General features: G+C 29.4%; 1 protein-coding gene across 9 annotated transcripts in view; it reads right to left on the bottom strand.

Annotated features, from left to right (window-relative positions):
• Window positions 1-16,859, bottom strand: part of LOC107457020 (syntaxin-1A) — a 165,305-nt gene that overhangs the window by 104,128 nt on the left and 44,318 nt on the right. For 2 of the 9 annotated variants that reach the window (XM_071181451.2, XM_043055245.3), the window contains exon 2: window positions 15,231-15,308. In XM_071181451.2, the coding sequence (XP_071037552.1) occupies window positions 15,231-15,308 (78 nt within the window). Of the gene's footprint in view, window positions 1-8,421; window positions 9,861-15,230; window positions 15,309-15,690; window positions 15,980-16,859 lie in introns of those variants that run through there. The other 7 variants (XM_016064573.4, XM_087150196.1, XM_043055239.3 and 4 more) reach the window with 7 other exon arrangements.

The raw sequence follows: 16,859 nt of genomic DNA, 5'->3' as shown, positions 1-16,859 counted from the left end.
TGTAAGGTTCGCATTAGCATACATTTATAAGAGTGGAGAAAAGTATATGTATTTTTTAATAGTTTTTTGAATATGGCTCTTTGAAGACGAAAAAGCATAGATTTTCTTACAAAATGACAAATCTTAAATAACTAAAAAACTACTACAAATTTTTGAAAAAGAAAAAAAATACTTCTTCATTATGTCAAAACACAATTATGTGCCGAGTTTCGTGCCTGGGCGAGGCTTCTGGGGCGATATATTGTGATTACAGACACACAGCCGCGCTTATTATTATGTATAGATGTAAATAACATTAATAATAAAATGAATTAAGATTTATGGTTATTAATGCCTTAATTATCAATAAAATCACGGTATTTATTAATGCAGCACGATTTACTATGAGACTATAAATAATAAAGAACTCCAGTAACTTCGAAAAAACCCAAATAAACCCTGAAAAACCCAGAGGTTCTTTTTTTTATTTTTTTTTTTTTTACAACCCTGAGTACTGGTAGTAAATATTAGAGGAAAAAAAGAATATAAAACTCAATTTAATTAAAGAAGAAAAAAAATCTAACAATTTAACAAAATGTTTAAAAAATTAATTTAGTTTTTTTCCCGATTAAATCTATTCTATTTTAATGCATGAAAAATCCCACACTTTTTCCTCTATTTAAACATGGACTTCTCTCCACTAAAAATAGAATAAAGTAAAAGAGGTTGAAAAATCTGCATATTTAACAATGAAAGAAATTTCCATTTAAAAAAAATTCCGAATTGGTTACTCTTCACTGAAGAGGGAGCTGAAAGCCATAAGAATTTGTCTCAAAATAAATTCGAAGAGATTGAATAGGCACAGATTTTTCAGGTGAAAACTATGATATTACATTATTCTGACAAATACGTTTGGAGAACATTAAAAGTGGTATAAGTATTAATACTTTTCCTGTATTCGTAACCTGCTACACTTCGGCGCCAAGAAACTGGAATTTCCGCCAAGCGTAAAGGGATAGCTGATGCACGACGGTGTTATTCAAGCTTATTTTAGAAACTTTTAAAATGTATAATACCATACGAATTATATTTAAAAGTAATTTTATTTTTAAAATTGAAGTTGCTTTACTGCATTCAATACTTTGCATTACTTTCTTTTTTTAAGTTATTTTATCCATCATTTAATTTAGTTTTATTTAAGGTAATTAATATTATAGTAATATTTTGTGCTTCGAATTTAGTAACCTGTAAGTGTTTTAAATGAAAAAGTAATTTTATTGGAACTGTAATTCTTTGAAAATATAATATTTTTAGTACTAATTTGACAGTATGAATTTTTTTTTTTTTTTTTGAAAAAAAAAAAAGGCTTGAAACCATAGAGGCAACTCTTTCGCACTATAACGCTACTTTTAAAATTTAGCTTACAAAATAACTATATAAATAAAGATTTGTTTCGCATAATTTTATTCAAATCAATACAATCTACATCAATATATTAACTACTTAATAAGAAATAAAAACCGTTGCTATAGTTCAAAACTATGTGAAACAAAATTAAATAATGGCAAATACGTTTATAAAGAGTACGTAGAGACAGATTAAGAGTAAGTAGAAACCGATTAAGAGTACGTAGAAACCGATTAAGAGTACGTAGAAACCGAAGCAATTCGCTCGTTAAATCAGAGTACTGGTTGAAATTATCAAAATTTAAAGCTTTAAGCGAGCTAGAAAATTTAAAAAAATGTTTTGTTATTTATTTAAATATAATAACGTAGTTTCAGCTCAAAAGTATGTGTAATAAAATCAAATTATGTCGAACTCGTTTATTACTAGTACGTAGAAACAGAAAATTTAAAGAACGGGTTACTTTTAAAAAAATTTTTTATTATTATTTAGACTAGAAACCACAGAGGTAAAAAACTCTTTTGCACTATAATGCTACTCTTAAAATTTCGCCAACAAAATAAATAAATAAAAATTCGTCTCATATAATTTTACAATACAATGGATGGGAGCAAGCATAAGGGTCACCCTAGTGTTTACATACAAGTTTTGATCAAATTTAACAAAAGGTGTGGTTTTTAATCAGTTTCGTATAGAATGAAATTTTCACGAATACTCGAATTTTTTTAGGGATAGCTTCAATAAAATTATTTTCAAGTAATTAATGAAAAAAATTTAAATAAATTTAAATTAGTCTCATAATAACAGGGTGTCACAAAAGCTCTTTTACATTAAATTAAATTTTAACTGTAAATTATAAATGCAGGATTTCGTTAAACCAGGACTCATAAGTACGTACAATGAAAAAAAAAGTATTTTTAAGTAAAATAATCATGGAAAAAGCGAATGTATTAATTTATTAAAAAATAAATAAAATAATTAGGTTCTATATCAAGGAGAATTAAAGCATCAGCGAGCTTGAATTTGTCATTATTTTAAAACCATTTCCTCCATAACAGTGTTTTTTCGATACTTCTAGAACAAATATTAACAAACTAAAAATAATCACTTTTGATTTATATTTATTTATGTAAGTACGTATATAAGCAAAATAAGCACAACTATGAACTCATCGATATTAATTAGTGAAACTTTTTTCCAGCAAAAAAAGATTAACATTCAAATGACTGCAACAAATTACATTTTCGAAATTTATCGCCCACTCAGCAAACACATAATGATTGAGGGGGCGATTAAAATGTTGAGCTGATCACTCTGGGCTATTTTATCCCACACTCGCTCTCTTCTAGATACACAAGACACCTACGCTTAAACAACTTGATTTCAAGCTAATATTGAAAATATCTTTGGAAAAAAAAAACACAGAAAGATTAAAATTAAAAATTGCTTCCACCCACGACATAAAACAAATATGAAGCATTTATTCTTAATACCCTTTTTAAACGAATTTTAAACGCATTAAAATAGTTTAAAGTTTCACTTTTTCCTACAGCAATTTTATATATTTTTAAAATTTTAGCAGTTAAAAATAAACTTTTCTCGAGGGGGTGAAAATGATTACATAAATAATTATTCTTAAATAAAAGCAACTCTTACGAACGCCAACGATCATTTGAGGACAACAATAAGGGTAGAAAAAGCATAAACAAAATCACATATTCATATAAAATATATGAATTTGAGTTTGTCAAGATTATTTAAACACATTTGCAAGACATAAATTTTTAAATACACTCTATTCTCCACAGTTTTGGGTCACCATTCAATTTTTTAATAAAAAGATGCTTGAAATTGAGCGAATTTGAAATTAAAATTTTTGTACTTAATAAACTTAATTAAACTTAACTCGTACTTAATACTTAAAAAACTTTTTTACTTAATAACTTCAATGTTCTGAATTCTATACCACTTTTATAATAGTTTCAGTATGAATTTCGTCAATTCTTAGTAATTATGTTGACTGGATACTGTTTTCATACTGAAGGATGCAGAATCGAAAGAGGGAGGGGGAAAATTTACCTTAAGAACTTTAAAATGTTTGAGACTTATATTACTTTTTCGTAACAAACTTGTGAGCTTTTCAGAAATATAAGAACAATTGATTGAACATTAGAGAGATTTTGCAAAGCTTTACGGTTTCTTTAACTCTAACGCTTATTAGAATTTAAAGCGCATGCGCGAAAATTTCTTTGCCATTTTCAATATTGCTTAGGAGTAGAAAATGAAGTTTGCGTTATGTTTCACATAAGACTATCATTACGAAAAATCTTTGCATTATCTTCAACGTAAAACATTAAAAAGAGCATCTTAATGTATTTTCAAGCCAGTTTATCTTAAAATGGCTTATCTTAAAAAAAAGCAATTAAAGGTGACTAGTTAACGGTGAAATTCACAAATTCGTCATTCCATGCGATAATAATGCGATGTCGTAAATTATTTATTTATTTATCTGTAACAGTATTTTAAAAAGAATTAACGAAAGATTTAAAAGAGAAAAGTCAAAGTTTTTGCAGTAAAAACCAACAACATTTCATTTAAAAAAAAAAAAGGAAATAAATATTTTTTACTATTTTTTCCATTTTAAAAATTAATTTAAGGGGAAAATAAGGAACGACCTAGTAAAACTTTTTTTGAATGAAAATAATAGGATTTATTATTAAAAGTAAGCAGATTATCGAGAGAGAAAAATAATAACTCAAAATGAAAATTAAAACGGACTTAAAGAAAGCAACGAACTTAGTTGGCAAACCTAGAGAACAAAATTGGATTAACCAACAACTCGTCGCATAACTCTCACTGAAAAAAAAATGAGAAAAAAAAGAGAGATTAGTTCGTAAAAACTTTTTTTTTTCTAAATTTGTGTAATAAAATTTCTCAACTTTATAACACACGTGTCCAGTAACTTAGATGCAAAGTTCTTTACACAAAACTGCATATGAAATGGACAATCGGTTAGAGACTTTAAGAATAAAACCATTTACATGAATGATAATTATATAGTTAGGGGGCGAAATTTTTAATTGCTACAACACATGTTAGAGTTAATAAATTTAATTTACATGTGTAATAACCAAATATTTTACAATAAATTAGTTTATTAAAATTTCTTTATTTTAATTTAAATAAGTCGAAAATATATAACAAAGAATATAAAAAATAAAGGAGTACAGCAACAAATATTAAAAGTAAATAAAGCAGGGAAGAATACAGCACTGAATAAATAAATAGAAAAGGTAATAACGTTTTGAAACAGGATTTTGGTAAACTCAAATGCAATAAAACCGTAGAACCATTTAAAGAATTCGATTAAAAATAAGACGATTAAAAAATAAAGACTAGCGCATATAGTGAACAAGCAGCATTAACTTTCACTGATTTTATCGAAAGTAATTTTGATTTTCTAAAAACATTTGAAAATAAGAATTCTGTATCATTTAATTTATCTAAATATTTTTTTCCCTTTCACTAACTTTTAATTTTAAAAACCCCGAATCATTTTTAGAAAACTCTAAGAAAGAAGAAAAATATAAATTAAGAAAAATAGGATAAATACGATAAAATCAGAAAAAAACTTTTTTTCCATGTTAAAGAGAGGGGGGAGTAAAAGTTTACAGTTTAGAATAAATACTGATTTTTATATACAGTACAACTTCAGTTATTCATCGTGACAGTTCAAAACCTTTTATTTTATACTTTCAAAGTAGATTAAATTGATAACGATTAGTACACTTATTTAGTCTTTTCTAACCTACTATAAAAAAAAAACTTCTTTTTCTAGCTCAAATTTATATTTTGTAACTACATATTATGCAAATATTTATATTGTATAACTATTTATTTTTTTTAATGACTAGGAAGCTCAACGCCCTGTACACTTCGCTCACCAACCTCGTGGTTGCTCCTCATTCATCATCGTTTTTTTTTTTTTTTTTAAGACGATAAAAAAGCACATTATGTTTATAAAACAGGTATTTATTATAATTTTATGCAAGCACATTTTATTAATATGCTAATCGTTATGAAATGAAAGGATACCTAGACTTAAAAAATCATGAACAGTAGTTGAAAAAAAAATTATAATTAGGAATAAAAAATGTGCAAAAAATTATAAGTAGTAAAAAAAGTAATTTTACTTGTGAATAATCTGTAACCATAATCTTACATTCTATAACAGTTCTCATTGAAAACAATTATTATCTATTTAAAAATTTCGAAATAAATTTCAAGATTTATATCGAACTATTTAAATGTTAAGATTTATATATAAACGTTAAGTATTTTTTATTTATTCATATTTTTGTTATAGACATTAAGTCAAGACCGAGCTTATAAAATTGAAATATCGAGTAAGATAAATTTTTCGACAACAAAGAATTATTATTTTTTTTTTAAAAAATGGGAAAAAAGCGCTTAAAATTGTAATAAATTTGGAACAAATTAGAATTTTCTTTTTTAAAAGAAAAAAACAACCTCGATAAGTTTATCATTAAAAATGGTCCAATTAGCCACGCCAAATTTTAATTCTATATTATTGGATTTTACCTGGAAGTAGATTTGCTAACTTTGTTGTTTTTAGTACAAGCTAGTTAGTACAAAAGTCTAATCATAAATTCTTTTTATTTCATGGAACTCATGCATTCTGTACACATTTTCGTAATTTCAAGTTTCTAAGTCTTTTAACTTATACGCGGAAGAATAAGTAAAATAAATCCAAGAAATAAGAAAAAATTGCAACAAAAAAAAGCACTGAAAATTGCATTAACTTTCGAACATTTTAAATTACAATTTCTAAAAAAGCTCATGTTAAGTATTCCCACGCCTTGTAAATCAGTCCACATCCTATTATTAATTAATTTGAGTTTATTAGTTAATAATTATCGAACTAATTTGATATGTTACTAGTCAATTTCGTAAATTACACTTTCATTCACGAAACTGAACATTTTCATTTAAACTAATTTACAATAAGTTAATGTCAAAATATGCCATCATCTATTTTGTATCCATTATGGGTTACATGAGCATTAAATCACTTTGAATGATTTGTTTAAAGGCGTATAATTGTTATTTAAAATTTGTAACAAACCAAAAACGTTAAAATTGTAACTTCAATTAAACGTCAAAATTGTAACTTCAATTTCGTTAAAAAAAAATTTAAAAAATTTTTTTTTACATCCATCCGCACACCAACATAGGTTTTAGTAATAATAATAAAAATCTTCTTTCATTAATTCTGAAACTAAAAATAAAACTTATCATTTCCCGTATTCCTACTAAAATCGGAAGCAATACAAATAAAGTAGTTGAGAACTAGAAAATTCCAAGAACTACAGAAATAAAATTGAAGAAATTTCCCAAATTTCTCAGAATCCATATTAATATCCGCTTCAGAATTGCTCGTGAGATTGGCGGGATTGCTCAGAGGATAACACCGTCTCCGGTTATTTTTGGCGACTTTCTAAGACATTTTACATTTTGATTTAATCGAGTTCAAGAGCCGCTATTCGTTTTAACGCGACATGCTAATGCAATGCAACTCCGAACATCGGAAGGGAAGACAGATTGAGAGCATCCTGCAGAAGATGAGGAAGGATCCCCACATTCTCCCCCCTCTACACCCACCTTCCAGTGTTTCCTCTTGTATTTGAAATTCTCATATTCCCTTTAACTCTGTCGGACTGGAGACAGTGTAGCCACTTTTAAATGACGGGTTGAGCACAGATCTGCGAATTAAGTAACTATTTTTCATGCGGAATTGAAATTTCTAAAGCTGCAAAATTGGAAAGGAAATAAAGTATGCTGTTAAGCTTGAAATACTAACTTTCATAATATATATGCGCATAACTTAAGGAAATAGAACAAACGTAAAAGACTTTGGATTTCGCAGTGAGAATTCTGTTTCATATTTTCATGAATATCAGGGTAGGCCATTTTGGCATCAGAAATATGATTTTGTCAAAACACCGGCAAAATTAATGAACTGCATAAATACTATTAGATAATATATTATTAGATAGTACTGTAAGATAATATTATAAGTCGTGTTCTTAAAATTCAATATCTCAGGAACTATTTGACCGATTTTGCCATGTAAATTTGCATTCTTTAAAATAATTTAAAAATTGTATACCTTAAAATTCAAAAACTTTTCCCCATTATAAAATAATAAATAATTACTAAAAGTTATTTTTCACTTGAAATTATCTTTGGATAAACTAATTTAATAATTGTGCGAAAAAATTTTAAATTCGCTAAAAGGTTCTGGAGATATATTGAAATACGCATAGAGTAAAATTAACATTAAGAGGTCCAAACTTTGGAGAGCTTTCCTGATCAAACTATTGAGACCATATTTCTCAGATTGAGGCTACTCCCTATATTTTGGGAGTCTGAAATCCGATTCTGTTAAAAAAAAAGTATGTTTGTTTAGAGAAAATACGATTTTGTGTCTGATTTTGTAACTTAAAATATCGTCTACACTAATTAATTAGTATATTTGAGGCCAACCCATCGAACCATCAAGTTTGAGTCCTAGAATGTGAAGGTCCGGTCATTAGATCAAAGGTTATTCAGGGTTGTTTACTTTGCGCACAGTATATTTTTTGAAAAGTTTCTTATAGGGAACAAATTAAATTAACAACTTAATAAAAAATACTAATATGCTATCTTAATGGTTCCAATGACTTACGAAAGAATAAGTTCTATATGTGAATTAAATTAAAAATCGAAGGCAAAACTGCACTTGTAATAATAAGGAGCCAATTTTTTTCCCTTTGCTGACATTATCATGGTTAGAAGCTTACGTAATATATATTAATGATCAATAATCGAATTCAATGCTGTAGATGATTTATTCAGAGCTTATACTAAAATAAAAATTATATTAACCACCCCGAGTTAAATAATTTATCTTAAGCAAAGTTCAATTTTTTTAGTTTGTAATTTTCCCATTTTTTTTTTAAAAATAAAACAACAACATTTAAAAACAAAATCATTTATTTATCAAAACTATTATTTACAATATTTACATTTCTTGTGCACAAGTCCAGAGGCTCAACAAAATGGACAGCCGATTGTTTGCTGCTGGATCTGGTCCCTCTCTTCTTCGTTAGATCCATCGGCACTTCACTCCATTCCTGAAGAATCTCACAAGTCTCTGGCGTTGACCTTCGCATGCATGGCACACCTCTTGTAGCTCTTTAAAGATGACCTCATATTCGTCCGGCACCTGGTCCGAGCTGCCTACCTCCAACTCGAACATCATTTGGTCAAAGAGCTGATTCTCCATGTCTGTCAATATCAGATCCACCAGCAGAGGCATGTCCTCACCAGTGTTTTGGCTAGTCACTGGATCCTAGGAGGGAGGCAGCGGCGTCGGCACGAGAAAGATTTGCTCCGAGCTTGCAAGAGGTTCCACTGGCACGGGTGGAGGAGAAGGTGGTGGACAAGGTGTTTGCAAGGGTTCTGGTGCAGATGAACAAGGTGTTGACATGGACTCTGGTGCAAGCGGACAACTAATTTTCTCCGAGGATGTAGAAGGTTCCATTGGCGTGGGTGCCTCTTGAACAAACACAGGAGGAAGAGGTCGTCGTGGACTGCTTCGTGTCTTTTTAGCAGGAGGCGATGAACAGAATCGCGTCCTTTTCGCAGGAGGTGCTTCCTCAAGCATGTGCACTGGCACGGGTGGAGGAGAAGGTGGTGGACAAGGTGTTTGCAAGGGTTCTGGCGCAGATGAACAAGGTGTTGGCATGGACTCTGGTGCAGGCGGACAACTAATTTTCTCCGAGGATGTAGAAGGTTCCATTGGCGTGGGTGCCTCTTGAACAAACACAGGAGGAAGAGGTCGTCGTGGACTGCTTCGTGTCTTTTTAGCAGGAGGCGATGAACAGAATCGCGTCCTTTTCACAGGAGGTGCTTCCTCAAGCATGTGCACTGGCGTGGGTGGAGGGAGTTCATAGCTCTTACGTTTAAAATCACGATGGGCCCGATAATCGTACTCATTTGTCACTTGGCAGCTATCGCCTGTAATGTCCAACGTGAAGGGAGTTTTTTGAACAGTCATGATCACGTACTTCACTCCCTCCGGCACCACATATCTTTTCCAAGGCTGAAAGGCGTAGACGTCATACTTGAATTGGTCTGATGGTATCAAGCTCCTCCTCGCCGTGTAAGGCTCTTTGGCAAGGCTGGAGAGCACGTAGATTTGGAGGGGTGCATCCGACCTCTGGTACACATGCTTTGTCCCTGCACTCACTGTCCTCAGTCGAAAAGTGAATCTAAATTTCACAATATACAGTTATAAATTTTTAAATTATGGGAGTAAACGCAATCTGAAAAATTTGGCACCAAAAGTTCAGTCATGAAACGGGACATAAGTTTGCACCGCAACTTTTCTTTTTGAATTTTTTTTCTTATCTCTGAAATTAACAATTGGAAGATATATATAAGAAATTGCATTTTTAGTAAAACTTGTTCTCTAAAGATAATTTCACACTAACTATAATTTTCAATTATAACGATATATGTCGTTAATGTACGATAACTTTTATATCAATGATTAATGAGTAACATATCGCACTCATTAATCATGGATATTAAAGTTTGTGTGCCTGACAATTAGAAAAAGCAGTCGCTTAACATCAGGTCCTTGTAATCGATAAGTAGATTATGAGAGGTTGGGTACCAACAGAGGGTAGATGCCCCAAACGTACATAAATTATATATTTGAGTACCACACTTAAAATTAGATCAGTAAAAATCTCAACTAATTGTTCTAAATATTAAAAAAAAAGTCAAATTCTTAAAAGCAAATTTTTTTTTGTCGAGGCTTAAAAAAGTTAAACAAAAGTAGTTGTCAAGTTGAGTTTGTTTTAATTAGCAATTAAACGTGTCAAATACTGATTTTTTTTTTTAACGTTATGGTCATGCTGCCTTTTCGTTTTTGAGCAGTGTCATTAAGCTACATTTTTTTTTATTTTTAAGTTTATGTTTTGCTTTAAAATTTTTTGTTTGCTCTCTTAGATCTGTATATTTTCTTAACTTAAAGAAATTTATAGCAGTTTAAGGTTTGTTTCGTTTTGGCGAAAAAACCTTTGCATTTGAAATTCGTTGAATAGCATAATAATAACTATTAAGGGCACAGTTTGATTTTGACGAAGTTGCTCGTTTGGTTTATTATCCATCAAAGAAGCCATTGAGATACTTAGTATCTTTTTTTTAATGCTAGCATGTATTGCACTAAACATTTTAATAAAAAAATTCACCACGAAACCATACGAATAAGTAAGAGACAAAAATTAAATCCACGTTCACTTGAGCAAAATGAGTTTATTATAATTACGCTATTGTTTTGATATATGACTCTGTACAATTATAAATCTCAAAATTCTAGAAGCTCTACTTGTTTAAAATGGCGAGCAAGCGGGGCGTCGGTGGCTAGCACGTGAATAAATTTGATATTTGGAACGAAATCGATGGAATAGTTTTCAAAAAAGAAAATTTTGAGATTAAGCCTTTTTACAACTGTTTTCACAATACAGATCAATAACGATAGCTAACTTCAGTAACTTTTAACAGCAAGCGCATTTTTCACATTGTCAAATATTGTTAGTTAGTTGTTATTTCTAGTGCAAAGAGCCATATTAGGCTATACCGCACTTCTCACGTGGTAAAAATAATGCGAAAGGGTAAAAATTGGTTTAACTCCTTGAGTAAAAACCTACGTCCCTGCGATAAAATATATCATTTTTGCAACGAGTATCTCCAATTAAAAACTGTGAAGTTGGATATTCATGCTTGAAGTACAGTTGTCTAAGTTGTTTGAACTTAATACGCAACATAAATATATTTTCTCTAGGTTGTTTTAATTAACTTTTACAGAAAACTGAATCAGTCTAAGATGTTTGTGAATTAAATTCTAAAAGAACGTTAAAAAAATTAGAAAAGTTACCTTTATATAAAATTACACTAGAAACTAAAAAGATTTAATCTACATTTTAATAAAATAGCAAAAAATGGGATTTTAATTTTTAAAATAAAATCTAACTATTTAATAATAAAAATAATAAACGTTGTATAATGCTAGAGTTACGAGAAAAAGTCATTCATTTAACTCCACATCCATTAAACTCATAAACTTAAAACAAAGTCATTATTTTTTATGGCTATATTATAGAGTCGGTCGTTAACTTTAACGATCAATTTAGCAGGAATACTAAATTGCTAAAGTGAAAATGTTACAATGCCATGAAGTAAAAATTAATTTAAAAGAAAAATAGATATGAGCTGAAAAATTCAGAAATCTAAATTTCATCATATTTCAGAGCAAAATTTAAGAAATAAATTAGAATTTAGAAATTAATTCTATTCAATAAATATTTTGATTATTTACTCTTAGTAGGAGTAGGGGGGAAATTGACAAGCAAACAATCAGAATTCATGATGTTACAAATTTGTAAATATATGCATAATATTGTGAATATTCTTGGGTTATGAGGCTAAATATCTCAGAAGGACTCTAAATAAACAGTTAGATTCGAAAATTTGCAAGAAAGTTTCGTAATTCTAAGGTAATTTAGAGAGAAAAATAACGCCTCATTTTTTTTTTTTTTTTTTTTTTTTTTTTTTTTTTTGATGGAAGATTTGGCTTGTTGATGTTTTTGTCGACTTGACAATAATCTTGGTGGTACTTAGCCAAAGAATATAGAAGGAAGAAGTTCAACTCTTCGAATGCGTAACTAACAAGAGGAACTGCTCGATTCCGAATGCTGTAACAGAAAAGCAACTTAAATTGCGATCAATATAATCAGATATAGCAAAGCATCATATGTACCAAGATTCAGCAAAGTGACAGTCAGGAGGTATGTCATCTGAGAACTGGTTGTTGGATAACTCTGAATTATGGTTAAGTATGCAGTCTCCCGCTAACCGCCATTTTATTCTGTCTTTTTATATCATATGTTAAAAGATTTAATCAACGCGGATGATATAAATGTATTCTAAACGAAATATCTTAATGAATAGTACAGTATTGTTTATAAATAGTGCAAAAATGCAGAACAAACCAACAATAAATAAAAGGAGAATTTTTCATCTCCTCTCCAATCTTTCCCAACCCCAATAGTGGTGGGGAGGAGAGTAGGATGAAAATCCGTTTCAAAAACTTTTTCTGGTGAGCCCCTAAATGTTGCGTTTTCCTTTATATACATGACCACATCAAGCCTTGAAGGACCGGTTTACATTATGTCTATCGAAGCTAGCCTTCTTCCCCAGTGAATTTTGTTTTTAACTTAGCGACCACTTTGGCAGCACAATGGTTGTTCTGGAAACTTCGAGTTTCAAAGCGAGAGGACCAATATTTACGGAATTATGTGAGGATTGTCTAGAATCATTTGGAAAGTTCCGAGGTTCGTCTCTAAGCCTATATAAATAAGTGTGGACCGCGAAATAATTGGCCTGCTTGTGATTACAATAGTGTTCTTATCTGCGAGTTCAATGAACTGTTTGAGGTTTCATAGTTTTTGTCTTGTTCAACTACTCAATTATTTGAGTATTTGTGTTCTTGAAATAGCTGTATTTTCGAGAAGATTCGGTTAATAAAGTTTTGGAATTCTTAGGAACTGTTTTATTCATGCCCATACAAAACGAATCCCTTTGCTCGGTACAATAAGCTCATTGTAAAATAGATACATAAGAATTGATTTTTTTTTTATTTCCTTCATTTGATTTCCCATAAGTATCACTTTTTTTTCTTTTACAATTTATTCAGGATACTTCAGAATTATCCTGATTTTGGTTCTTTTGATAAAAACATTTTAGATAATTAAGGTTTAGTATAAGTTTTGACTTATTTCTACGTCTCCACAAAATGCGTGCAACGGAACTGATAAGTTGCACGCATAAACTGATATGTTCACGCATAACAAGATGAACCTATTCATGTATAACGGAAAATATATGTTCACACCATGATAGAACGAATATGTTCTTTCTTCGTACTTTCGAATGAAAAGGTAATTGTAATAATTTGTATATTCAGAAGGTAGATTTGCAAACATTCATTTTAACGTGGGACTATATTGTTAAAAAATTGAAGCTTTCGGATTATTCTTATTTTCCGCGTCTTCTTTTAATCATTGGCTCATATAGACAGGATTTTATTGATTTTTAAATATCAACATGGACTTACGGGATTAGAAATAATTATTGTGAATAATTTAAATAAAAGCATTTCATTTCGAAACCGATAAACTAATTTAACCGAATATGAGGTGGAAGAACTAATAAAAATAAGATATATAATATCCTTAATTTCAACAGAATTTGAAAATGAACTATCTTCTAATACGCACTAAATTTTTCTGACTATCTTTAGAATCAATGAAGAGTATTTTTTAAATTACATGCTGAATTTAGAAACACTTTTAAGTACGTTTATATTTTATACAATTTGCTGATGAAAAATAATATAGCTTAAGGTCAAGCATTTTCATTCTGAAGACTAAGACTTGAAAGAAATCAGTTGTACTAATTAGTTAAATTATTTATAAAAATCGTTGAACTACCACAAAAAGGTAAAGAGTGAAAGGTCCACGACTGCATTCATATTGTATATTTCTGAAAATTTTATTTTCATAATTACGATTAGAAATCATTGACATTAGTACATACATGTAACATTTTGAATACATAATCCCTTGATGTAAAATTAACTTTATGCTCAAATTACTGAACTGTTACTGTATTCATCATTATTAAGCTTCAGAAAGAATTATTTAAGTTGAAAATAGATTGCTTAATATTTCCTTTAGGAGGGAGACTCTTTGATGAGTTGCATGTGTATTATTGCATATTCAATTACAATAGTTCAAATATTCCGCATAAAACACTAAAAATCTACTAATTAGCAGGGGGAAAAACGTGTTTCAAATGGAGAGAAAAAAAATTTTAAAAAAATAAATAAATAAAATTAAAATCATAGTGTTTTATATTTTTGCATTTTTCCCTACTATTGTAGGCGTCCCGATAAACAAAAATGGAATTTAAAAAAGATAATAAATTAAAAGGAAACTTATATCGTAATTTTAAAAAGTGGCTTGTTACATTATTGATAACTGAAACGAAAAAGTTGTTATGACTTTTCAATGTTTCACAATAAACCTTACAATTTTATTATTATTTTCAGGGTACTGTTTATGCACGGTGTTTTACTTTTTTTTGTAACAAAAATTAAGACTTTATAAGAAATATTTTTATTCTTTTTAAAATGGTGACATTTTTAAGACTTTGTCAACTTGAACAAGAGATATTAAACAGATATTTTTTTCCTTTATGTTTTTAACTATCCTAAGCTCCAAGAAAGTAGGGTCAAAACTAATTAAAAGGTTTAATATTATACAAACTGAAGAAGAAACTTAAAAAAAAAAATTTATAAAGCTATGAAACAGGGAAAAATTTGTAAAGCACTGAAGTTCTACGCAGGGCAGTTATAACAGAGCATCCACGGTTTTCTAAAGAACTTGCGCAGAACCTACGAGCAGGATGCCGCATTAAAGTGAAAAATTGCTTTAACAGAGAGCACAAGAGCTGAAATCGGTTATACTGCGCCAAACGCAAAAAACGTTATGTAAACTTGGTAAGATGGTCAAAAGCTGTAAAAGGCTAAGTTTGGAGTAAAAATAAGTGAGAGAGAACAGATCAATGGGCTATGTGATACCCATGTTTACTCAAAGAAGGCAAATTAAAGAAGTTTTAAATTTCAGGAAGGAATTAATAAAGTTAATTCTTACCTCTGCGAAAAATTCTTCCATAAACCCATTACCTCTCGTGTCTTCAACGTTGACGGCGACGTCATCGTCCCCTTGTGCCTAAAATTATAAATACAATATACTTTTTAAGAATAAGAAAATTAGGAGAATAATAAATTAACTAAAAAAAATAATAAAAATAAACCAAAATTAAGACTTAAAATAAACAAATAGAAATAATATATTGTAAGAATATTTAATTTTAACAAACTTCGAGGGAAAATTTTTTTAAACAAAGTTTCAGTAAATTTAAGTGCAAACAAGTAGCAAAAATTAAGTATAGATAAATACGATTAAAAAAACATAACATTTGAATAACCAAGAACAAGATTGAGAACAACTTTCTCGTACAATATTTTTCACTTTTTTTTAAATGTAACAACTGTCATTTTTACATACTGCTATCACAAAATACTTTTTAAATAGAAAAACAAAATCGTACTATACTTCGGGACAAGAAAGGAATGGATGATTTTTCCCTTTTTACAATCCTCCTTTCTCTATTTTTTTTCAAAAATATCTTAAACATGGAAAAGTTAAAATTAACCAGCTGATTTGAAAAGAACAAAAATATCAGTACTTGCACCGTGTAAGCACACGCATTAACAACTATTTAATTTTCCAGTAGCAGATAAATATCACAAGCAATGCATGCAATTTGGTTTCAATACTGGAGCGACTTCATAGCATCAACATCAAAAATGTCATGACGATATGAAGGTAAAGTGATCAAAAGAACTTCTTATCAGAACATACCTTAGATATTGTTTCGTTATCAGCTGAACTTTTGAATCATCTTGCACTTTTAATTTATGAGCGTTATTTTTTATTCTAACTGTAGAACGGCAGTCTAGGAGAAACTGATAAATTGATACATTTTTGAATACATAATTCACCAAATAAAAACGCCATAAAAAAATTCGATCAAATAGAAACTTCATAAAAAAATTCGTCAGCCATAGCTTTATTTATGCATTCGTTAAAATGTATCAAATTTAATTTTCAAATCGTGATCATGGATATGGTTTATATTAACGTTATTATCAACTAATATAATTTGTTATTGCTGTAAGAGCGTCTTGGGGCTAAACTGCACTTACTTACCTAATTTTAATAAGCATTTTTATTATGAGAGTTATTTTAACTGTAAAATGGCAATCTAAGAGAAACTGATAAATTGATACATTTTTGAATATTTAACTCACCAAATAAAAACACCATAAAAAAATTCGTCTGCCATAGCTTTATTTATGCAGTCGTTAAAATTTATTAAATTTAATTTTCAAATGATGATCATGGATATGGTTGATATTAACATTATTATCGATTCATATCGTTTGTTTATTGCTCTAAGAGCGTCTTAAGGCCAAATTGAGCTTAGTTACCTATTTCAGGGTGCGTACCTAAATTACTAAAAAAAGGAAACCTTCTAAGTTCTTTTTAAGAATTCAAAAAATATTTTTAACCACTTTCCCCCGAAAAAAAATCATAATTAGGGTCTGTGCAGCAATAAAAAAAATTTTTCTTATCGCTTAAAGTTCTTAATTTATAAACATAAAATCGATAAAATTCAAAACCATTTTCAAAAAGTAAATATATACATTTAATTTT

Source organism: Parasteatoda tepidariorum, chromosome 8 (genome assembly GCF_982258835.1).
Source record: "Parasteatoda tepidariorum strain Cologne lab strain chromosome 8, Ptep-v5.0, whole genome shotgun sequence".
Taxonomy (NCBI): Eukaryota; Metazoa; Arthropoda; class Arachnida; order Araneae; family Theridiidae; genus Parasteatoda; species Parasteatoda tepidariorum.
Note: the sequence above shows the minus strand (reverse complement) of the source record. Positions and strands in the feature narration are given on the sequence as shown.